This window comes from Lemur catta, chromosome 11, assembly GCF_020740605.2.
Source record: "Lemur catta isolate mLemCat1 chromosome 11, mLemCat1.pri, whole genome shotgun sequence".
Taxonomy (NCBI): domain Eukaryota; kingdom Metazoa; phylum Chordata; class Mammalia; order Primates; family Lemuridae; genus Lemur; species Lemur catta.
The window spans coordinates 49,721,396-49,747,126 of NC_059138.1; the positions used below are offsets into that span (position 1 = coordinate 49,721,396).

Below are 25,731 nucleotides of genomic sequence, written 5' to 3' on the forward strand. Positions count from 1 at the left end.
AACATTTTAAAAGTAACGTTTAATGAGTATACATTTACAAAGCTGTGATATCTTAACATGGGGAAAGCATACAAAATTAAAAGGTCTATAAACATTATAAAAATTTTCCTAGAATACAGAAAACGTACCAGCAGTAAAAAAGTTTAGTCTAACATTTTGATATAGAACAGTTTGGATCTGTTCAAAGGAATACAGTTTACCCAAAGCACCTATTTCCATCTGTTATAAACTCATTCTTTCCACCAGTAAACAGGAGGAATCAGCTGTATTAAGATGATCAAATTGATTTGATCGTTTTGGGAGCTGTGAGGGGCGTTGGGAGGCCTCAGCAGAGAACTATGGCTTTCTCAGTCAGCTTGTGGGGCTTGGGCCCTTGTGGTTGGAGCCAAAGGTCAGGCCTGGCCATGCAGCTATTATGCCAAAACCACCAGGGCGCTCTTTAACTTCACACTCCTTTAAGTACTCAGGTAGAGCATTTTTACTAGGTTATAAAAGCAGAGTTTGTTTTTACTATAGGTAAGCATTTTACTTAGATGGGGCATTTTCTATTTTCACTGATGGACTCTGTATGACCTGGTATCAACATTTTACTTTTTTAACAAAAAGGAGTGTGGCTAACTCCACAGGCTTCCCTAGACCACCCTGGATGGTACTTCAGTTTTAATCAACCAGTTCTCTAGCTCTGTCCCCAGCACACCTGGCTGTTTTGCAGAACATTGATGAGTAGTTCCCTTTTCCCTGTCTTTTCCACTGACGCTCTAGGGGTCAGTCAGCATCATGGCTCTACTCAGAGTCTTCCAGCTTGTTGTTGTTCTGTGTACTTTTGCAACCATTTATAAGTAAATACCAATTGAAATAAAAAACAAAATCTATAATGGTATGATGGAACCAACACCCTCATCCGATGCTAATGGTGTTGATAAGGTCACTTTAGCAATAAATTGGCAATATATAGCAAATACTAATTAAAGTTCATAATTTCAATTCCTGGCAAGTATTCTGAGGAAATAATTTAAAATATAGAAAAATGTTAACAGTGCAAAGATATTCTCTGAAATGTTACTTGTTTTAGTAAAAAATTGATATAGTCTACATGTTTAATTAAAGCAGTGGTTAAATAAATGCCTATTTGATGTAATATTATGCAGCCATTACATAAATACATATACAATATAAGAGAACAAAGCTTCTAACATAGTAAGTGAAAAAGGATGTAAAATTGAATATACAATATAGATAGAATTATTTTAAAAAAGTTTTATAGAAAAACATCTTGGATTGTGGATGTTTTCATATATTTTAATCATTTTGTATAATGTCATGTACAATATGTTATAACAAAAGTGAAAAAAATGGCCTTAATAGAGCAGGCAGAAAAATGTCAAACCCAGTGCCTTTTAGTTATTTTGGTATGTGGGAAGATTGTGCATAAAGTTCCTTTTACCTCCATGATTGAGCTAGAAAGGCTGATACTGCTGAAGGTCATCTTGGAAAGGGCACTCTCAGTGTAGAAAAATAGAACCATCCTATGTTTCAGCAAGGATCTGAGAAAGACCCAAGTCTCATATAGTGACTACTGCTCATTTTATATATATATGTGTGTGTGTGTATATATGTATGTGTGTGCATATATGTATATATATATATAAATATAATGTCTCTGCCCTGTGACTTCCTATAAGTCTCTCTCATTTAGGCATTGGTCAAATTTATACCTTCAGATTATTCATTTAATTTTACTGCTTAAAATTATAATAGACTAAGACAGATATAGAAGCTACTTCTTTATACTAGAAATTAATTTCATAGGTATTAATATTGACCAATATTTGGAATATATAATTTATAAAGCATATATAATACTTAAAAATACCAAAGCTAATATAATGCAACTTTACAATATTTATTTAGCTTGGTATCTAAAATTCTGGTTTATTTGAACTTTTTGTACAAGAGCTTTTATCAAACCCTTCCTTGCTTATTGCACATTGCAAGGAATATCCAAATGGATATATCTTCATTTTTATTCAATCTTTCCTATACCTATTCTTTGTAGAGGAAGGATCTTATGACAATTTTATAGATTTGGCATGGTTACTTACAATCAATTGTGATATTTTTGTTGTGTTATAAAATATCTCCCCATAGTAAACATTCATATTGATAAAAGCAAAATCAAGGGGTATATTAACTACAGGATTTATTATGGTCATATTTATGATCACCTTTTACTTCCAAGAAAACAAACAAAAAATCTTATTCTTTTTACTTCATTTGGCCCTCTTCTTCAGCCATACCTAATAAAGCCTTTATCAGTGGCCCTCACTTAACTCAGCCCTTGAAGCAGAGAAGGAAGTTGCTTGTACTTCTGGATTTTGCAAGATATTAGGTCATGCATGTTGCCCACAACAAAGAAGCTTCAGAGTGTGAAACCACAAAGCTAATCTCAATCTCAGCCCCATGTCCTCCAGGGAAGAAGAGGCAGGGACCTGCACTGATTGATTCACCACGAACCTGAGATTAAATGATGTTCTCTTCCAATCTGTCAATTTCTCAAAGACAGGCAATGTTTCCTTCTGTGTTCATGAACTTCAGGCCATGGCGGGAGAAAAAAAGCTTTCTTAACTGTACCCATTATTCTTCTCTAAACATTCAATACTATAGAAGTCTGATTATATTGAACTTTGCTTTAAATATCTGTTTTTCCATTCAATGGTGATTTTGAGTAGTTGGAGTTCCTTTCCCAGCCCTGGCGGATCCGTGTAAGGGTCTTGTCTATGCATGGCATGATTAGGATAAACTTGATCACCAGTACAGTGCAAGGAATGATGAGTGCTAATATGTAGGCTGAAGGAAGATACCATCTCAGAATTGAAGGGCTGAGGAATCTCTTTCCACCATACACCAGGGCGTGGGCTGTGCACAAGATCAGGGTCAAATAACCCAGTTTGGACTAGAAACAAGAAACAAAAATATGTACATTAACCTTATCTTAAACACTCCAAACCAATGAAGGATATTTGTCAACAACCACAAACCTTTGAAACCTATATTTAGGATACTCTGCTAAGTACTGAAAATAGCATTAACCCTCATTCAGGATGGTAAATATTTCATTTTTTAAAAAAAGACAGTTGCTTACAAGTGACATGGTGGCTTCATCTTAACCTGGCTGGATGGAAAACTTTCTCAGGAGTAAGCTCTTCTGAGTTAGAATAAATAACCTACCTTGCCTAGGTTGCCAATGGCAAAACTCTTTTAATTATCATCTTTCTAGGGTTAGAGATAAATAAGACAAAGTATGACCTTAAGAAACACTGCGTAAGTATATGTTGCTGACTACAAGCAGATGCTAGCTAGTTTCAATAACAATAAAGAACAATCAGCAAACTTTACTTTGTTTGTTTTGGCCTAAATTCTAAAGCTCAATGTTTATTTCTGTCTTAATGCCTTGAATAAAGGTGTTAGCATGAGAAATTGTTGACTGCATTTGGTCGCTGGGAGAAACTGCAAGACAAAATTCAAATATTAAATAGTTCTATAGCATTCAAACCTAACTTCAAAGACTAATGGTCTATTCTGTATTATACTGGTTCACAATAAGTATGCGTCAGAATCATCTGGAGAGCTTGTTCAAATTGCTTGGCCACACCTCCAGAGGTTCTAACTCAGTAAGTCTGGGTGTGGCCTGAGACTTTGTGTATCTAATAAGTTCCCAGGTAATGTTGACGCTGCTGGTTCTGGTGCCACACTTTTGAGGACCACTGGTCTACAAGAATACATAGTTACTAACTGCCTTCAATAAGGTGTCTTGTGGTTGATATGTGGAAAAAAACAATTTTCCCTCTTATAGGCCAGCATTAAGTCCGGTGCATGACATCTATCAAACCTTGCTTCAAAGATTTTAAACTTTATTTCAATATCTGCTTTTCCATAGTATGTCCATATTGTAAGATTAGTTTTCAGAAGGTGAAATTTTGTCTTTGGGTTTCTTTTCACCTTGTAGCTAGTACATCTTTACACACATAATTTAATTGTTCCTGGTGATTTTTACTCTGTAGTCTTAGCTGTGGCTCTGGGAACAGTCAGGAATCTTGGCAAGGAATGCCCTACTAGGGAAATCCAGCCATCATGGATGAGATCTGCCTGTTTGTACCCAAGTTCAATATTTTCCCATTTGAATTTTTTTTATGAGATTGATAAGGAGGTGATGGAGGAAAATGAAAAAATTAGGCATGATAGTAGAGAAAAATGAGAATATTTACAAAGCCATATTTATTTTGCAATATAAACAAGAATTAAATCTAGAAGTCTTTACCTGGACAAATCGGAACTCTCTCCAGTTGACAGCGTTGCTAACTGATGGCAAGGAAGTGATTCCCAAGAGAACAAACAGAAAAAATCCAAGGATTCCCAAAGCCACATATGAATCACTAAGCCAGGCAGAAGAGGTACTAAATGGATCCTCTTTCTTGAGTAGTGTCTAAGAAAAATTATAAGCAATTTTTAAAAATAATTTTTACAAACTGTCCACACTTTTAAGGGTACTGAAAAATACTTCTGTGTGGGTTATTTGCTCAAAGAAAATTATATGGCATTTCTAATATACTCAGAAATTATATATTTTTTGGTAGAAAAGTAATTGGTTCTGTGGGGACTTGTAATACTTGATTCCAGGAATTGTGTAGGCAGTTTAATTTACCCCACAAATCCTAAATCAAAGTAAACGTTTACTTAAACTTTCATCACCATATGGCTTTTTGTTCCCCAAGCGAAACTTGATGTTCTCAATTACATCAGAATTCTTTTTTTCTGCTTTATATGCTGATTATTCACATGCTCAAAGTTTGAGTTCTTTCACGTTTATTATGTAGTAATATAGCATCAAATCTGTTGCAGTCAGGTTGAGAGGTATCAGACACTTGTGTGACTCTTACCCAAGAAACTTCCATGTATTTGTTAGGAAAATAATGCAGAGAAACCCTAGAAGCATCATCAATGAATTATTGATTAATAATCTTTGAGACCATAGTAAAATTGGTTAAAACAACTTATTTCTAAACCAGAACTAACTTATGACATGTCTTCTGGGAATGCTTTAAGACTCCTTCAGCTGATTCTCTCTGAATCTTTTGATTATACATAAAATGGTATTTAATATTTGCTCAGAGGTGTTTAGTTTCTGAGGACAACTTCCCATAAGTCAAACATGAAGGAGTTATAAGCACCCTTTTGTGAATTTATTTGCATTGCTGTGGTATGTGTTTGAACAGCCCCCTTACTTATAAGATGGTTTTAACTTCCAAAAGGAAGTAGCATGCATAAAAATAGAAGCTTAAAAACACATTTTTGACTGCCATCCAGAGGAATTCAAGTAGGGATGATTAGGTTTATTGGACCCCCAAATCTGTCAGTTTGTCAGTATCCCACTGAGCCTTGGGAATACAGATCTGGACCCAAATGAACCTGGGAATCTAACTTTTATTCTCAATAGTTGTATGAGGTCTCAACTGGATTCATTAAAAACAAAAACAAAAAACCAATGACATGATGTTTCTAATTTTAGTTACTTTAAAAAATAAAGATGCTTAGAAGATCGACTTTCTATAATTGTGAAACGGAATATGGTGTAGCAAGGTCCTTTGATTTAAGGAGTAGAAGAATATAAATAAGAAGATATTTTACCTGGGTACTGGTTAGATTTCTCAGCCTCCATCGTACATAATAACGAATAGGAATCACAAGTGTGTAGATGACGTGAAGGAAGGCAAATCCCAGAGCCACCAAGCCAAGCTGCTTTCTGCAGAGCATCCAATGGTCAAGCCAGTCTGGGAATCGACGGTATTTCGTACCTCGGTACAGTTGCAGAATGGCAGCAATAACACCAGGGAGGTAAACCAAAGCAAGCAGTGTAAGTGCTGTTATTGGAAAGATGCGATTTGGAATGGAGATAGCCATGCGAAAGGTACTATCTTTCTTTTCATAAACATAAGGGTAGATTACTTCTCTTATAACACAGTAGAAAAAGAGGAAGACACACAGCGCGGCAGACAAATAGAAGGGGAACCTCCACATTGGAAATAGTTGCAGGGGATAGTTTTCAATTTCCTTGGCTGCTGTGAGAGAGCCTTGATCCAATGGAGTAAGTCCCAGGGTACGAACCACATCCATAACTCTTTGTTTGGCTTTGCGGTCATTTCCACAGACAAATACCTGGGTTAAAAATAATTGATTAATTATTATAATTAATAATTGTATTTTATTCCTTTTCTTTATTTAATAATTATTTTGAAAGTCTATATTGGGACCATGCAGAACACTGACATATAATAGTGAAGTGATTTTCAAACAAGGATGTAGAATTAACATATCTAACAAGATAACATTTTAAACTTGCACATGTGTGCTGGATAGCTAAGTACCAGAATTTTTAGTTGAGGGTGGTTTTAGGCACATGAAATTGATACAAAACTTCTCTACCATTGAGTAGTCTGATCTTTCTTCTGTATTTGTGAGTGCCACATAACTTTATGATTGTTTCTAATCTCAGTGCGTAAATAGAACCAGACTCACACAAGGTAATGGAAGTGGAAAAGGATATCCACCAAGATGTATTAGTTTCTAGTACTGACAAGAGGCCTCCAGAGATTGACATCACTAGGTTCCATCAAACTAAAAGCTGAAAATGCAAACAGTGGGAGATGAATCACAATAATTGATGACCTTACTTGGTCAAACCCAAGAAAATTGTTAATGGCATGTATCAGCAAAATGTAATGCTTAGTGGGTATTTTATCTTGGAACTGTATTTTGGAATCTTTGAGGTAAGTGTACATTAAAAGATTCATTTTTTAAAGATTGATTGCAAATTTGTTTAATCTTACCTGCCGACTTGCATCCAGTGCTCCTGACTGGAGAGCCCAGGCTGAGATAGTGTTAAATGCTTTTACCACATGGGCTCCTGGCACCAACTGAGCAAGGTACTCTGAATTAGATTCTGGATACTGATTGATTTTGAGGTTGTTGCTGACATCTACCAATATTTTCCCATTGAGGACCTCAATTAATTCGGTGAGAAAATCATAATGCTCTCTGTGGATTGCCATGATTATGATGTCAGACTGCTTGGCCGCTTCTGGATAGCTCAAGACCTCGGCACCATTGGGCAGCAGGCTGGACATCTGGGGGTTTCGACTTCCGAAAACAACAGAATAACCACACTGGAGCATTTTAAATCCCAGTGATCTTCCAAAATCCCCAGTTCCAAAAATACACACAGTCTCTCGCTTTTCTGAAGAATTCATAGCGAGAGGAAGTTCATCTGTACAAGTTTTCTCCATAACTGAAAAATAATAACACAAATACCCAACAATATGTAAATACTCTGTGCATGGAAAATTAATGCAGAATTATATGCAGCAAGTAATATAATTGACTGATGTTCTAATCTTCTAATTATCTCCAATTTATTTCCCCCAAATTTGGAAGTAGGAAAAATTATCATATATATTCTCATATATGTCTTGTTTAACAAACTCACCCATGACAAACTTCTTCTGTTGAATAAAGAGATACAGTGAAAAGCACCCACTTATTGGTGGATGTTTTAAACTATGGACATATATTGCAAGGACGTTGTATTTATCAAACACTTGTAGTTCGAAAAGTTCTCAGAGCAAAATCTGACAAATAATGCACTAATAAATAAATTACAGACAAATTCACTTATGTTTAGTGATACAAAAATCCTAAATAAAATATTAGCAAATATAATCCAGAACCTTTTAAAGAGAAAGTCATGTCAATCAAATGGGGATTATTCTAGGAATGAAAAGATTAGTTCTATAATATAAATTCAATATTAGAAAATCCACCAATACAACTTATCACATTAGAAGATTTAAGGAGAAAATTATAGTCATATCAGTGAATGCTAAATGGACATATGTTAAAATGCAACATTTATTCTTGATTCACAGTAAAAGAGAAATAGATATTTCCTTAACATAGAAAGCATATCTATCTCAAACTAAAATCTTGAAAGAAAATTACTAGAAACATTCCCAATAAAGTCAGCAGCTGGACAAATATGTCTGCTATGACCACTTTAGTTACTGTTGTTCTGAAAATTCTAGACAACACAACTAGATCTGAGAGAGAAATTAAAGGTATAGAAATTCAAAAGGGGTTGCAAATGATCAATGTGTAGACTAGGAAAACCCAAGAAAAAGTATCATACAAACAAAACCAATTCCACATTTTGTCTGGGAGCCCAATTAAAATCAATATTCTTCATATATTCAAAAAATAATCCAGTTAGAAAATTTGATAGGAAAAAGGACCCTACTGATAGCTGCAACAAAATAGAGACAATGTGTAACAAGATAGCAAGGTATGTGCAAGAATATAAGTAGAGAATTTTAAAATACTCTTAAAAATCAGAGAAGAAGATTTCTATGAATGGAAATGTACAGCATGTTCTTAGAAGGGAAGGCTCAGCCTCACAAAGATGTCAGTTTTCTCTAATTTAATCTGCGAATCCTGAAAAATAGGATAATAAAATGAGAGGCTAGTCCTATTACCTATTAGAAATATTATAAAGCTACAACAGTTAAATAATGTGGTATTGTCAAAGAAATAGAAAGTGTTCAATGGAATAGAGTAAAAAAAAATCAGAAATGGACCCAAACACATATAAAGATAGTATCTCAAGTCAATGAAAAAAGATGGATTATTTAATAGCTAATATTGGGACCACTCAATAGCCAACTGAAATAAAAAATTAAATCTATACCTGACACTCCACCCAAAGATAAATTCAAAGTATATTAAAGATTAAATTCTTTTTTAAAAATGGAACTATAATAGAACTAGAAGACATTATAGAAAATTCTTTTATAATCTTAGAGGGGAAAAGCCCTTTTCCTACCTCATTAAATCATTAAAGAATAGATGGACAAGTGATTATATGATGGGATCAAGACCCCGGTGACTTAGGGATGCTATGTCTGAGGATGTGGGAGGAAAGGAGGTGAAGGAATTGCCCGAGCAGAAGCCTGAAATAAGGGCAGATGTTAACTGCCTAGTTGGGGGACACATATCAGCGATCTGGGAGTACAGCAAAGCATGCTCCAACCTCAGAGCCTAAGGGGTCTCATGCATGAAAAGCCAGGGAGCAGCCTGACATGAAAACTTCTCATGGTTGCAGAGGTAGATTGCAATATGTCAGCCCGGGAGAAGGGTCTTAAGGCTTCCATTGTTAGAACACTGGGCCATGTTCCTTCTCTCCCTTTCTCTCCACAGTGCCTCAGTTAATGTAAAACCAGTCTTCCAGTGGAAAGCATGTAGTTTCCTTGATCAAAAGGGTCACAGCTACTGAAGTTAGAAGACTGATATCCATGTACATAGCTTGAGCTTGGGATAAAATTAGTTCGTTTACCTTGATCAAAAGTGTTGTACCTACTGAAGAATTATGTGTTTTTCACTTCTAGAAAGGAGAAGGAAATTAACTAGGACACCTTGTGATTTTGGGGAGAGCCCTGAGACCTTTGATAATTGTATCCCATGATTTTTTTGCATGAGATCATTGTATTTTGCAACATGGCAAAGAGAATAAAAAGGAAGTGCTGGGTTTCAGTCGCTGCCACCTTGGCACCAGAGTGCTGATGGTCCCCTGATTTCCCCACTCTTTTAAATACTATTTCTGTGTCTGTGTCTCTGTTTCTTTCATCTCTTGCGACACATTCTGCCAGGGGACCCTATCTTTATCAGGGACATCGCAACCCCCCAATAATTACATAAAAATAAATAATTCCTGAAAAGAAAAAACCACTGTAAGCAAAGCTAGAAGATAATCAACAAACTGGGGCAAATATTTTCAACTCATATAAATCAATAAGAAAAAAACCAATTGCCTATTAGCAAATTGGGCAAAGGATGTGAGCTGTCAGTTCATCCCAAGGATATATAGAAAAGACTTCTAAATGTAGTAAAAGATTCTTAATCTTACCCAAAACAAACAAACAAAAATATGTAAGTTAAAACTAAACTGAGATATTGTCATGAGCCATGTGACTGTATTACTTTTAAAAGGTTTATGAAATTTAAATAAAAAACAAACCAAAGTTTCTATAATCTAACAATCTAGGATAATTTCTATGCTTTTGAAGAATATTATTTCCTTTTTTAGGACTTAATTTTTCTCAAAATTCTTCTCTTCCCAACCTTTGGTTTAAGCTTAAATATCAGCTAATCTTTTCTTTTTTTGGCATGTGTGTGTGTGTGTGTCCACTGTGTGATGATGTATCTTCAGTGCTTAGAAGAGCAGTGACTATGACAGACTAGGCACTAGATAAATATTTGCTTAATAATATTAGTAGAATGGAATGTAGGCATTGGAAGTAGCAGTGTTTACCTTGTGTGCTAGGCACAGTGTGAAATAAATGAAGAGGAAGCTGAATGTTCAAAGAGTAACCGATGGGGAAGAGTAAGGGAGACGGAAAGAAGTGAGGGAAGATGTTGTAAGGATATTACTTCTTTCACCCAAATGGGTTGAAAGTAAAATCTCAGTGAATTTTATGTGGGATTTTCAAACCAGACACAATCACTATTCAACTCTTACATGGTCTAATAGATTTCATGTAGATTGTACAGCATATATGAAGCCTGTTCCTTTTAACGAGGTTTTCAGAAATTTGCCCTTTCCATTTTAGCCTATGGAAAACACCTGTATTCTTACCCTAGCTTATCTGAAGTTGCATATCTGTATCACTAGCAGGGCACTCAGGTCTTTGTAGGTAGGCAGAAGTCATGAGAGAAAAGAACAAGAAATACAGGACTTTCCTGTACTTCCACAGAAACTCTGAATAATCTAATTAAACAGCATCTGAATCATCTTATAAACTAGCTGGTGACTGATATCTTGAATGGGTATCAGCTGAGGTCATGACTACAAATGGGAACACACCTGCAGATGACCAGGAACTGTCCAAAGGAAGAACAGCTGTGCCTTTGAAAAGTTCTTAGTAGCATCTACACATACAAACTAGTTCAGCAATTTACATTATATTGTTTAGTTGCTAATCAGTTAACAACTAGTTTTATAACTCAAACCCTCCAACTCCTGAATACCACCTTAATTATTCTGTGCAGAACTGGTTTGGATGTCAACAGAATGTCTGACTGACTATCCTCTCACTTTTTCTCCATTATTTTATCCTAATATGTATTTTTCTCTCTTTCATACTGGAGGAACATTTGCAAGCAAAATATAGATTTGATGTAGTTGTTATTGTCTATAATGAGACAGATTTTTTAATTGAAATATTCTCATTTGGATTATCTTAATCATTGCAAAGAGAGAGCGATTCCATTTTTTTAAAATGAAGATATTGACTACATGGTACTATTTTTTGCTTCACCTTTTACCAGCAATGTGACTTTGGGTGAGTTACTTAAACTGTTTGTGTCTCAATTTCATCATCTTTCAAATGTGAGATTTATAGTACCTACTTGAGAGATACTATGAGGATTAGATTAATTCATGTATCTTAAAACAGTTCTTGAGATACAATAAATGCTCAAGAAACTGGTTATTTTTAATATATTGTTTAATAATATATTAATTATTGAATCAATTATCTAATTAATACAATCTTTATATAAATTAAGGACCAATTATACTTATATAATTGTGACTGTTATAAATATATAAAAATTATCTGAACTAAAGTTCAATGATTCTTGAGAAGCTCCTACCCTTCCCACTTATTTCTTATAAATAAAATCCTACATGAAATGGCTTTAGAGCATATGAATTTACCAAAACACATGTAAAAACAGCTCAAGTGTGAATTTTTCTTATATAATTATTTCACATTTTACTTTAATATTTCCTTCTTAAAATGCAGCTTGTTAGTCCAATGTAACATACTTGCACTGCTACCCCAACTATTAAAATTTATTTTCACTCTTAAAACCTCAGAGACATCACTGAAAGAATCGAAGATGCAAAAATGGTAAGGAGATATTAAAATATTACTGGTTGACTTAATAGAAAGACATATAGTTATTCATTGGGCAGTTACCCCTTATGCAACTTACTGAAATTTTAAAGTTGATAATTTTTTGGCCCTATTTTGAGCTCTATTTCACATCCTGATAGTTCTACTTCCAGTCTCTGGGCAATAACTGAGCTCTGCTTGGCTTCCACTGCCTAACAGAGGCTGGCTTACTTTGGGGTCCCACATCTTGTATTTCATGATTCTTGTCTGGGGGCTTCTCTGAGACCTATGCCTGTTTAGTGCTCAGATGTGCACGGCCTGTAGGGCCACCATAGACCAATGGGGAGCAGGACTCAATGCATCAATGCTTTTCCTTTCTTCTGGCACACAGATGACACGTTAAGGCTCCTCAGAAAGTCCCAGCGGCACAGAGCACCAGTCATCTGTAGCAGGGACCAACTTGTACTGCCTTTCCCATGTTCCGGGTTATGCTCCCACCCCTCACTCCTGGTTCCCTGAAGTCACTTCCCTAATAAATTATCTGCATAAAATCCTTTGTCACAAGCTCTGCTTGCGAGATAACCCAGGATAATGCAATATTTTAAATTATTTTTTAATGAAAAATATTATCAGACGTAAGGTTACTGTAATAGGGATGATGAAATAACATGCAAAAAATTAAAAAGTTAATAATTCTTTGGATGAATTTAATTCTGAACTCTTGGAAAAATATCCTAATAGTAGTTAATAGAAATGGGATGTATGCATACTGTCAACCACAAGGGAGATCAAATTGAGGGTGCATTTTAGAGTAAGCACTATATAAAGAAGGATACTACACCCATTTCAGACACATTTTGTAACTCAAAATAGCTATGTGTAAGCATGGATTTATGGAGGTAGTAAGGTTTCTTGTTCAAAGACTTAAAAATAGGTCTTAGTCCAACTTTGCTCTTCTAGGTAGGATAGAAGGAATAATGAAAATAAAAATGGTGGTAAACAGGAAGAAGAGTTAATTAGGGAAAGGTGGGTTAAAATAGTTAAAACATAACATAGTGGTTTCCTCTCCTTCCTTCAGCCTCATGGGCTGTCCACAAACCTCATTTAAGTAACAGGAAATACCACAGGAATATCCCTGGGTTTGGAAAATCTCCAGGACCGCTTTTGCCTCCTATGGAAGCATCTCTCGGAGATGAGAGCCAAGGTAGGTGGAGTGATCCCACAAGGATGTTTATACAGATTAGGGATTAGCAACCAGTGACGCAGATGCAAAAGTAGCAAGGATGACTGTGATGGCCATGGTAGCAGCTGCCACTGAGAAGCTGTGTGTGTGTGTGTGTGTATGGGGTGGGGGGCACAAGACGGACCAGGTTTGGGTCAGAAGAGTCTTACTCATCATTTCTTTCTGTTGGCTGATCCCACCCCAGGCCTTGGGAACCTGAGGCAGAATTCTTCTGGAGTGTTCCAGCTAGGCCTCCCATGAGGATGTTAGGTGCAGTCTGGCTTGCATGTTTCACTTCTCTCACCTCTCAGAGGTCAGAAGTCTGAGGAGCCCAGGCCCCTTCCAGCTTGTGAGGATTCTAGCATATTAAAAGCATGGAAAGTTCAAACAGAATTACAAAATAATATATTTTAAATGTTTATACTTAACAAATCTAAAATGCTTACTTAAAAAAAAAAGCAACCAAATTTTTTATTTGAAATAATTATAGATTCACAGGAAGTTAAAAAGTTCGTACAGGAGGTCCTTGTGCACCTTGCACCCAGTTTCCTCCAATGATAATGTTTTATAAAACTATAGTATGATACCCAAACCCGGACAGTGATATTGGTACAATGTGCATGCACATTTCTAGTCATTTTACTTCATGTGTATATTCATGTACCCACCACTTCAGTTAGGATACAGACTGGTCCCTCCCCACAAAGCTCTCCCTGGTGCTGCCCCTGTAGAGCCATCCTCAGCCCCTTCCTATTATCAACCCTGGAAACCATTAATCTGTTCTATATCTATATATAATTTTGTCATTTTGAGAATGAATGAAATCACATAGTATATAAGCCTTTTGAGATTGGCATTTTTTTACTCAGCATAATGCCCTTGAGAGCCATCTAGGTTGTTGTATTGATAATTTTTCCATTTTATTGCTGAGTGGTATTCCATGACATAGATGCAATGCAATTTGTTTAACTCTTCATCTAATGCAGGAAATTGTAGTTGTTTCTAATTTTGGCTATTATAAATAAACCTGTTATGAACATTCACGTACAGGTTTTTGTGTAAAAGTAAGTTTTCATTTGTCTGGGATAAAGGCCCAGGAGTGCAACTGCTGGATCATATGATTAAGTGTATGTTTAGCTTTATAAGAAACTGTCATACTGCTTTCCAGAGTGGCTATGCCATTTGACATTCCTGCCAGCAATTTATGTCTCATTATTTTTTATTTTAGCCATTCTGATATCTCATTGTGATTTTAATTGGCATTTCCCTAATGGCGAATGATGTTGAACATTTTTTTTATGTGCTTATTTGCCATCCGTGTGTCCTCTTTGGTAAGAAGTTTCTTCATGTCTTTGGCTCATTTTCTAATTGGACTGTTTGGGGTTTTTTTTAATGCTGAATTTTGACAATCCTTTATATATGTATGAGTCTTTTGTCAGATAAGTGATTTGCAAATATATTCTCCCCAGCCTGTAGCTTGCTTTTTTTTCATGTCTTAATAGGGTCTTTCCTAGAATAAAAGTTTTTTAAATTTGATGATGTCCAATTTATTGATTTTTTTCTTTTATAGATTACACTATTGATAACTTATCTAAAAACTCTTCATGAAGCCCTAGGTCCTGAATATTTTCCTCTAAAATTTTACATTTTACATGGAAGTCCATGATCCATTTTGAGCTCATTTTTATACAAAGTGTAAGGTTTAAGTGAAGGTTTACTTTTTTGCCTATGAATATATAACTTTTCTCCTACCATTTGTTGAAAAGACTATCCTTATTTTATTGAATTGTTTTTGTACTTTTGTCAAAAATACTTGTCCATATAGGTGTGGGTCTATTTCTGTTCTATTGATTTATGTGTCTGTCCCTCTGCCAATACTATACAATGTTGAAAGCTATAGCTTTACAATGTCTTGAAATTGGTTGGAATGATTCTTCCCACTATATTCTTTTTTAAAACTATTATAGCTATTCTAATTCCTGTTCCTTTCCATATAAATGTTAGAATTATCTTGTCATATATTCAAAAATCATTTATTTTAGATGCTTACACTTAAAAAACGATTTAAGCATATTCCAAAATCAAATGCATTAGTTGATTTCTTAAGAGATAAATATATGCTGTGCAAAAATACTAATTCATACAAAAGCATAATATTAGTGTGTAGATACAGGCTGAACATCTCTAATCCAAACTAAAAAATCAGAAATGCTCTAAAATCTGAAACTTTTTGAGTGATGACAAGTGGAAAATTCCATACCTGACTTCATGTGATGGTTGCAGTCAAAACAAAGTCAAAACTTTTTTCATGCACAAAATTATTAAAAATATTATATAAAATTACCTTCATGGTATAAGGTATATTTGAAACATAAATGAATTTCATGTTTAGAGTTGGGTCCCATCGGGAAAATATCTCATTATATATGCAAATATTCCAAAATCTCAAAAAAATAAAAAATTCAAAACACTTCTGGTTCCAAGCATTTTGGATAAGGGATACTCCACCTATATCTAATAAATGAACACAAGTTTAAAGTTATGTGTTGGACTATATGCATACACCTCATTTAAAGAATAAGTCAAAATCAAATTCTGAAGGACTTTTGTATTGGCAGCCTGAGGCCAAATGCCCCTTTGTCCCTCTCATGACCTGGAATAGACTCTGTTCCCCATTTCTTTTAGTAAGAAGAACAAAGATAAGCAACTAACTATATCTCTTCTAACAGGTGGGCACTTTCTAATCTTGTACTTGGAAAATGGGCCATTTCTTTCCCCCAAAGATTTTATAGAATGAAGATGAAAATATATAAATATGTATGTATGTAATACCATTTGTAGAAAAAAATGAAAGAAATTCTTCCCTTCTCTCTGGTGCAGATAGGCCTGAAAGGAAAAATTAGCCTCCACAAATTCCTCTTATTTCTTTTATTCTAAAAAAAATCCACAGAAAATACAAATGAAGATGAATTCCTTTATGTAAAGACTCAACCTTATTTATATGCATCATTAGGAGTCTTACTTATTTCTTAACTCACCCAATTTTGCATATTTATATAAACTAAAAATGCAAAAACACTGATTCATATGAAAAAGGCTTGGAGGTAATCATTATAAAAACAACTATGAAGACAAAACTATCATTATAACATACAAATTTTAGTAAAAAGTAGTATGCTGAGATCCATCATAAGATAAGTAGGCAAAGAAGGATCTATCCTTGGAATTTCATTTAGAAGGGTATGGAAGGAGAGAGGACATGGTAGTTGTACAGACAGATAGATGTCTTCCTAGCACTCTTTTCTGTCTTTCTTTAATCATTGTAGCAACTTCTTAGAATCATTAAGGCTTATGAAAATGCAAATACCTCTGCAGAAGGTTACACCAGAAACCAGTGGTTCTCAACCCTGGTGCACATTCAACTCAAGTGGAGAACTTTTACAAAAAACTGATGACCAGACTCTTGGAGAATCTGAATCAATTGGTGTAGTGTAGCACCTGGGCATTTTTTTTAAAGCTCCTCCAGGCAATTCTAATGTAAAGCCAAGATTGAGAACCATTGCCTTGAACCTTTCATCAGCTTTTATGTTAGCTTACAGTTAATGGCCTGCCAGCCTTCTTCTTTAAGAAGACCAGGTTCTTCTTCCCGGTCACACATTAGAATCAGCTGGGAGCTGTTAAAATGCCAGGGAACCAACTCCCGCGATTCTGAATCACATGATCTGAGGTAGAGCCCAGGCATCTGTATTTAACAAAACAAACTAAAGCAAACAGACGTATGGGATTTGAAAGAGTGCTCATGGTTGAGAACTGCTGGAAGTGGAGAAAGGTAAGAGTATCTTTTTGGGGGGGGGGCGGGGAACAGAGGGGAGAGGAAAGATAGAGGGAGAAGAAGATGTTAAGGCTGCAGAAACATTTTGTCTTCTTTACAATTTTTTGCTTTAAGTAATCTTTGGCTGAGAGGCTAGAATTCCTATCTTTATGAAAACCAGAGGCAAAATGAGTGTGCTTGAGTGTGCAGGTCTCACAAGGGAGAGAGAGTCAAGGTATATCAGACTCAAGACTCGGTGTCAGACTCCAGGGAATGTTTGCTCTTTAACTCTGTCAAAGAAACCTTGAAGGGTTGTTGCCTAAAAGCCACAAAATTATGGTTTGACCAAATCTACTCAGTACTCCTTAATAGCAACTCTCAGACCATCTCATTAATTATTTGAATGAACCAGTATTAAAGTCATTCTGCCTCTTTTCCATTTGAGAATTCAGCTTTGAATTCTGAAATGATTGTTTGTCCAAATATATGAATTCCTGGTACACCATCGCCTCTGAACATAACACACACACCCCTTGGTGTTGTAGCACACCAATCTAGTGATCTGGCTTGGCACCTTCCAGAGAGTTGGAATACAAATAACACCTTCAAACTGTATAAGAAGTGACAGGATTTTTCATTTTAATTTAATGCCTGTAAACAGGAGATATTTTTTTAGTCCTTCCGCTGTTTTATTATTCCTTCTGAATTTTAATCCGAAAGCCCTTGATGACTTGACAACATATTTGTAATGCGCTGAAGCCCCTCAATCAAATGTTTCCTTTCATCACAAGGCAAAAAGGGCAGGAGGGAGTTCTGCAACTATGTCAGTCTTCTTGTGATTGAGAGCATTTGTTTTAATATATGCCAGGGACAACTGGAAAGCAAAGAATATTAAAAAAAAAAAAGTAAAAAGTTTACAGTAATATATGAACCCGTCCAATTTATTCACTGAGATATTTCCGTATTTAGTAAAATCAAGGCTCTCTAGGATAACAAACATTCACATTCAAACATATTTTTACTGACAGCTATGTATTGTAGCAAAATCAGAAGACCTTGGTTTATAAAGACCACTGATCAGTTTATAAAAAAATCAATGTACTCATAATCAATGGATTTTTCTGATTTTTTGGAAAATTCAATATAAGTTTGAAAATATAAATGTATAGTTTTAAAGTTTTGTAGTTAGAAGTGGCTCTATTAGCAAGGCTAATTTCTTCCTGGTGATATTAATAATTTTCAAGTTCTTTCTTTTAATATACACATTAACACATTCCTTCACCGAATATTTATTGCCTGTTGTGTACCACCTACTGTTCTATGTGCTGAGGATAAAGAGGTAAAGAATACAGATATCTTAGAGAGTTTGAAAGTGTTAATTCGTTAAAAAGCGTCAAGTCTCATCTCTGAATTTGTGTGCTTCAAAAACAGTGTTTGTACATTATTGTAAGAAAGTTGGACAGGGTACACATGAATAATAAACAAGATGATTTCAGATGGTAGTAAGTGCTCTGAGGAACTTACATTTTCTAAGCAAGCAAATGCTCTGCAATATTTGGGACACCCTTATGCTAAAAAACTTTGAATATGAAATTCAAGTTTGACTGGGCATCATGCATTTTATCCGGCAACCTTAAATCAAGCTGAAACTTGCGTGATGAGGAGTTTGCAGGTGAGGGTGTTTTCCAGGCAGAGGGGAAAGCAGGTGCATATGCTTTAACTAACTGTGGTAGTAAAGAGCGACGCTTACAAAAATGCAGATGCTCCTCAGCTTATGATGGGATTGCGTCCGGATAAACCTGTGGTAAGCTGAAAATACGTAAATTGGAAATGCATTTAATACACCTGACCTGTCAAACATCATAGCTTAGCCTAGCCTATCTGAAACATGCCCAGAACACTTATGTTAGCCTATGGTTGAAAAATCATCTAACACAAAGCCTATTATATAATAAAGTGTTGAATATCTCATGAAATTTATTGAATACAGTGTTGAAAGTGAATAACAGAACAGTTGTATGGGTACTTGAAGTATAGTTTCTACTGAATGCATATCACTTTTGTTCCATCTAAAGTCAAAAAATCCCAAGTTAAACCATCAACTTATGTAAGACGGGGACCATCTGTACTCGATTTAAAATAGCCTAATTTAAAGTATTATTGACATTTCAAAATAATTTTATAGCTGGGTCATATGACATGAAAGATTACTAGATGCTTTTATGTATTTGTAGATCTTTTTAACTGAGTGAGAATTGGACAATGTCAGGCACAGGGTTGGCTAGAAAGAAAATTCAAGCTTCTGTATTAATATCTTTTTATTTGAATATCAAAACTAAGACAAACCCTTATGAAATTAAAATGTACAATTATAAATTTTAATTATAATTACATCAAACTTGTATTTGTAAATATATATATGTAATATATATATATATATATATACATGCTTAGAGAAGAGAAGAACTTGAGTTAAAGGGGTTAAAAACTTGCCCGAATTAACTTTCAGACTCTACATCTAATTACTGTACACTTCTTACAAATTCATATTGTTTCCCATTTTCTATCACATCAGTTTAAGTAAAAATGAGAACAATTCTGTAAGCATGATAAATCATCAATTTGTTACTTCCAAAATAAGTTCTAGTAACGACTTAAGTTACTAATAGCATAGATTAACAGATATATCCTTTAAAGCTCTTTAAATAAACTACTGCTGAAAACTGATTATTTCAATTGTTTTGTGAGAAAATGTTATGGATCTCATAACTAAATATACTGATTAGTTTTTGTGCTAGCCAATAGAATGACACAAAAGGTAGTAATCTTGTATAGTCTGAGCAAGTCACAAGAGTATAACTAAAAATAACCTTTACATTAATGTTCTATGGAGATGCATACTTTCACATGAATTGCTCATAACTAGCTACAAACCAGTTACGCCATGTACTGCAACTAAAGTGATTCTGTTAGTAACATTTCACTACCACCAAATGAATTATGAGGAGAGTGAGGTGATACAGATCTATATTATCTATTTAAATTGTACTTGAGAAATTATTTTTAATTAAGTTCTTCAAAATTCTAGTTCAATTAAAAATCTTATTAATACAGGTCGCCACATTTAGATCTCAGCAGCATCTGTCAAGATAAATTAAGATTGTTTTATGATTGCCTGGCCAAGAATTTCATCATGTAGGTTCATTATCCACTGTCTAGGCTGGTTAGTTCATTTGATTAAAGCCCTGGGCTCATGAAAACAAGGTTAGGAATTCAGTCATGTCTGGGTTAATTTACCCTGACTTCTGTTTACATTTTAAATCCTGAACAACTTCTTTACAAATCTGTGGTTCACCAAAGATTAGGCATCAGGTCAGGACCAGCAGATCACCACCATCAGAAACACGACTCTGTCTCATGGATTTGGTGGCATTTGGCTTGCACACACTATGTGAACAATTGCTTAATTTGATGATCTGCAACAACTCTCTTAGTATTAATTAGTGGGTTTTGCTTTTCTAGGACTATTATAGTTAGACATAGGTAGGGAGTGATTTGATAATTTCAATTTTGAATTAACTTTGTTCAAATAAAATTTCCTATGAGTAGTCATATATCTTCACGTGAAGGTCACTAGGAATTATCTGTATATTGATAACTGCCAAGTCAGTCTGGGTATAGAGCAGTTTTGCTGTGGATCTTGACCCCACCTGGGCAAACCCTCCTGATGGGGAACTTCATTGTGTTCCAAAGTATCTTGTTACTGTTTTTAAGTATCTCCTGGGGTGGTCCACACATGCTTATGAACATAGCCTCCTTGTCTTCTTTTGGGTACCATTTTCCTCCATTTCTTATCTGACGCACCCCAGGGCCCCAGTGCCCCTGATGTTTGCAGAGCCTCCTGAGATGGAGCAGCCAGGCACAATCAGGCTTTAAAGCTGCTCCATTTCTTACCCCAAGGGAAAAGCACTCTTCAAATCGCTCCCATATCCTTTTGGTATACTTTGACATACAAGCTTGAGAGCAGTACTAGTTGGTAACTATTTTTAAATGAAACAGCTCCTTCTTTGAAATTCCTAGGGTTTTAATCTCAGATCTTTTCAGTGGTGTGGCTGGAGCAAGTTTGCCAGCTGAGAGCTTGAAATTAGCCATGTGGTGGGAGTTTTCACACCATGGAAATCACTAAATGTTACAAATCACTACTTTTTTTTTTTTTTTGTTGTTGTTGTTGTTAGAGAGCCATTTACCAGAACATCTTGGGTTCTTTCCCTACCTCTCATCCCTTTTTCTGCAAGACTCTGGAATGTGACCATAAAAATGGAGAAATAATTGGGCTGACAGGATGATACCAGTTTTTAATCCTGGCTGTGCGTTAGGCCTAAATCTCTTTTCTTAGGGGCCTCCCTTGTTGGAAAGCTCCTGGGTTCTTTATGAAAACAGAATCCGTGTGGCTCCCCTGCCCCAATGAAGGTTCCACACCCTTACCCCACACACATGGATGGTATCAGTACAGTTTTGGTTGTAAACCTGATACCTTTAGAATCTTGGTTCCCTAAGGGAGAAAGATACAGGGGCCTCTTTGAGTACCACCATCCCCAAACACATATCTTCCAGTTTTCCAGACATGCCTCAAGAATAGCGAAAGCACAGTTTAGGATCTCAATGTAGGAAAACCAGAGGCACCTGGCACATTTTCTTTATTGACTTCAATGAACCATTTACCCACCTCATTGCTTTCTCCTTAATCCCATACCACCTATGTCAGGGAATTGAATAGGATGAAGTAATCATTTTAGTACTTTGATATTAGACAAGAAATAACTAGAGGCACTGTATTTTTTTTTTTTTTGGTATAAGAATGATGTGACATAATTTCATTCTTTTGAACTGTTCAGTAGGCTTTGTATTTTATGCCATGCATTCAGGTATTAAAGAAGGCCTAAAATGTTTTACTTAAGTGAAATAACCTTTAAAAATTCACTATTCTAATCTTGGTGACCTCAGTTAAATGCCTTAATCACATTATATCACTCTTTCAAATGAATTAGAATCCAAAGTATTGTAGTTACAAATTTATTATGATACCTCCCAGTATAGCAATATAATAAGGATACTAAAATTAAAGTGAGAAGAAATACCAAGCAGTTTCTTCTACTTTTAAAAAAGTTACAATGAGTTCAACTATTTACTTTATATGTACTGTACAAAGCAATCTCCTGCTTCTGCCCAAGTGGCAGGTAGTTAAAATCTGGAGTTTGCCATGTACTTTGACCTGGTTAATTAATACAGTGCAGTCGGCATCCATACTCATTGTCTACTATGTCCATATGATCAACTTCTTCCAAAAATAAAAATCAGTGTTATCAATGATGTCTTGGTAAGATTTCATGTTTCCAGCAGAGATTTATTGAACAGCCTCTCTGTGTCGGGCACTGTGTTACAAAAGAGGGATAAAGTGAGAACTTACATAGTCCCTGTCCTCAATTGTGAGCTCCAATCTCGGGGAGGATGAAGCATGTAACCAAAGTGCTACGATGCACCATGTGAGGGCCACAGCAGAGCAATGTGTGGAGAGGATGGGAGCCCAGAGGAAGGACGCTAATCTGCTGAGAAGCAGGACAAGACAGTTAACCAAAGTCTGTGCAAAATTGTTTTAGCTACCATTAAACTTGGGCTGAAAACTGTTTTCATATCCTGTAAAACGAGCAGGTGCAGATGAAAGATGCATTGTCAGCGTCAACCATTAGTTATGCCCTCCTATTCCCGTGCTCTGCAGTGCTGGTGCCATCAGCTCCCTGAGCCCTGGGTCTGTTCTTAATGCAAAATTCTTTTCTTTAATATTGGGTGCTGAGGCCCAAGAGACTATCTAGTTTGTGTTCTACTAGTGACCCTTTAAGAGGTATGCTATAGATTAATAGTTACATTAAGTTACCTCTTAGCCTTCTTTTTCGTTAGAATTATGGTTCCTAATTTTTCAAAATTACTCTTTGCACAGAAGTACAATCCAGTAAGAGCTCTCCACACATGGCTGAATAAACTCTTGTAGAACACTGTGGAAAAGAATTTAGATTAGGATGTCAATGTCCTGCCTGGTTAATTAGAGTGGAAATACTTCTTTTAGTAGAACAGTACATTCTTTTTACCATGATATGTCTCTGAAAGATGATCTTCAAACAGCACAAGGATTCATTGTGTTCTATTCGTTAATGACTTCAGAAGAACAAATTATTTATGTATATAGGCCAAGTATATTTTATTATGCATTGTTTTTAAGTATTATTTATTCTTTCATTATTTGATTCCTTCTAGGACTTATTTCTGCTCAACAAAAGGACAAGTGTTAATTTAAGTCATTGTGGAAATGACCTAAGAGTAATTAGAAATATCTTGAGTAGGTTTAACACATCATGTGGAACTGCTCGGGAAGTCTTCATAATTAACTAAAAAAACATCCTCTTTGGATGTGTAAAAAACAGAGTCAAACAGGTAACTTCAGAGGCTTTGTCTTTGTAAATCTTATTTCTATTATTATCTAGGCTAAACTTAAACAAAAAACTCACCCAGAAAAATTCATTATCCGTAGCCTGTTCTAGATTCTTATAGTAGGACTTATGGATGGATATAGCTGTAGGCACTTAACAAATAACTTCCTCTTCAGGAGACAACCCGGAGAAAACTAGCTACAAAGTGCCCCAGCAAGTCTTTAAGCTTTGAAGGGCTATTTTGGTGGTGTTGGGAGGTGTGTGGGTTTTGCTGGCAGCTTATCAGTCTTGAGATTTTCAAAGAAAATTATTTTTGAAAAGCATTTGATAAAAACATCTAAACTAATTATGAAGAGAACTAGATGATTAGGCTTATAAGACACTGGGATGTGTTTCTGAGAGTGACTGCAGAATCAGCTACCCAGACTTTAAAAGGAGAATTTATATCCTTTTAATAATGGTATTAATAATATCAGTGTGATTTAGGGACAATCCTTCAAGAGATGGTGTAACGCAGAGTGACCACTCAGGGTTTCCTCACATTTAAAATTCCATAATAAATGAACCTATTTTTCTTAAAATTGTTCACAACACAGTGAAAGGCCTAGGATTTTAAATTTATTAACATGCTTATAAAAATTTATTTTATTACTTCTAAATAACAGCAAGGTTAAGCAAAGCAGAAGTCTGGAAATTATTCTCGAGTTAGGGATCAAGCCTTGTATATCTGGTTTCTGAACTTCACGTTTCTATGCGAACTTCAGCAGAACCATAAATGTTGTCAAATGGAGAAAGTGCTATGACCCAATTTCTCTGTACACATGTACCATTTACTTTACAACCTTGAAACTTGATAAATGGAGTGTTTCACACTGTTTTCTGGGTTGGCAGTGTTTGCCATGCAGGTAGAATACATGCAGGTAAAATCTCATACCGTGCTAAATCACAGCATTCTGCAAAACTCAGGCCTTGCCAAAGGCCATATCTCAAAAAAGTTACTGCTTCAAATAAATGTGCCATTTTACAAAATTATACCTACTGTATCAGGAAAAAAATGTTCTTTCATGTGAGTGACATTTATATGACTGCCATTTATAGGGAATAGGACATTCTCACATAGCAAGGCTGAGGAATGGTTTTGAAAGCCAAGAGTATTCTCTGAATGATAAATGTGGTAGAACTTTAAGATGCTCCTGTGGGAAGAGACTCCCTCCACAGCTGGGTAGTTTCCTTATAAAAATGAAACTTGCATTATTACGAAAAAAGTAATTACTCAGTTGTAGTATTAGGGAGATTTTCAGTATATTTCAAATCTGCAGGCATCCTTAGGCATGGCTTTTCAGCTTGTTAGAGTTGGGCTTTGTGGATCATCTGGTCCAATAGCCCTTTATTTTACATCTGTGGAAACTGAGCCTGAGATGTTGAGCTTCTAGGGAGAACTAGGAATAGAATTCTCCATCCCCTACCCCATTCTTCATCCAACTCACTTTCCACTACACCAGTCATCTTTTAAAGAAAGTTCTCATACTACCATCCAGGGAAAATACTACCTGTCTCTGGACAAATAGGGAATCAAGGCTTTACTTACTTTTCACAATAAATTATATTCTAAACAATATTTTTCTGGAAAAGCAATCTCTAAACTGCATAAGGAAATTTAAGTCAAAATCAAGAATGGGAGTGGTTGCAGATATTGGGACAAATTTTCAGCTCTTGGTCTGGAAGCAGCCTCAGATCTGAGACTGGAGGTTGCTAAAGCCACATTCTTCCAGGCTCCTTTCTGATGAGCGCCACAAGATTGCTCCAATCCATAAGTAAGATCCAGAGAGGAATCGGACCCCCCCCCCCCCCCCCCCCGAGCTTTTCTGCTTCTCTGCATCCTGGGGAAGTGATGAGCGGTAACACTCCAGGAAGCCAGAAGCTTGCTGAACCGCGGGGCAAGCCTGGCCGACTTTCCGGGGAAGAGATGTCAGGGCGCGGCAGGGGAGTTTGCGGGCACCTGCTCCTCAGTGCAAGCAGGCTGGGGAATGGGGTCCTAGACGCAGGGGCTCGAGGTGGGCTGAGGCAGGGAAGAGACGCGGGCGATAGCCAGCAAGGTGACCCACCTGCAGGAGAGGCGCTTCCGAAGGAGTTTGCGATCCAGCAGCCACAGCTGGTGCGCGCCGCGGCCGGGCGGGCGGAGCAGCTTCTGCCTCCAGCTCAGGGCTGAGCCTC

General features: G+C 36.0%; 1 protein-coding gene across 1 annotated transcript; it reads right to left on the bottom strand.

The window, feature by feature from the left end:
• On the bottom strand, positions 1–25,731 carry STEAP4 (STEAP4 metalloreductase). Its single transcript, XM_045564915.1, has 5 exons — positions 25,623–25,731; positions 6,885–7,342; positions 5,686–6,213; positions 4,319–4,483; positions 1–2,953 (listed from the first exon to the last, which is right to left on the bottom strand). The coding sequence occupies exons 2-5, from the start codon at positions 7,338–7,340 to the stop codon at positions 2,690–2,692; spliced, it is 1,413 nt and encodes a 470-aa protein (XP_045420871.1). The 5' UTR covers positions 7,341–7,342; positions 25,623–25,731; the 3' UTR covers positions 1–2,689.

Coding starts and splice junctions, on each gene's coding strand:
- STEAP4 (XM_045564915.1), bottom strand. CDS start 7,340: ATGGAGAAAACTTGTACAGATGAACTTCCTCTCGCTATGAATTCTTCA. Junction 6,214..6,884: donor CACTGGATGCAAGTCGGCAG/GTAAGATTAAAC, acceptor TTTTTAACCCAG/GTATTTGTCTGTGGAAATGA. Junction 2,954..4,318: donor GAGAGTTCCGATTTGTCCAG/GTAAAGACTTCT, acceptor TCTTGTTTCTAG/TCCAAACTGGGTTATTTGAC.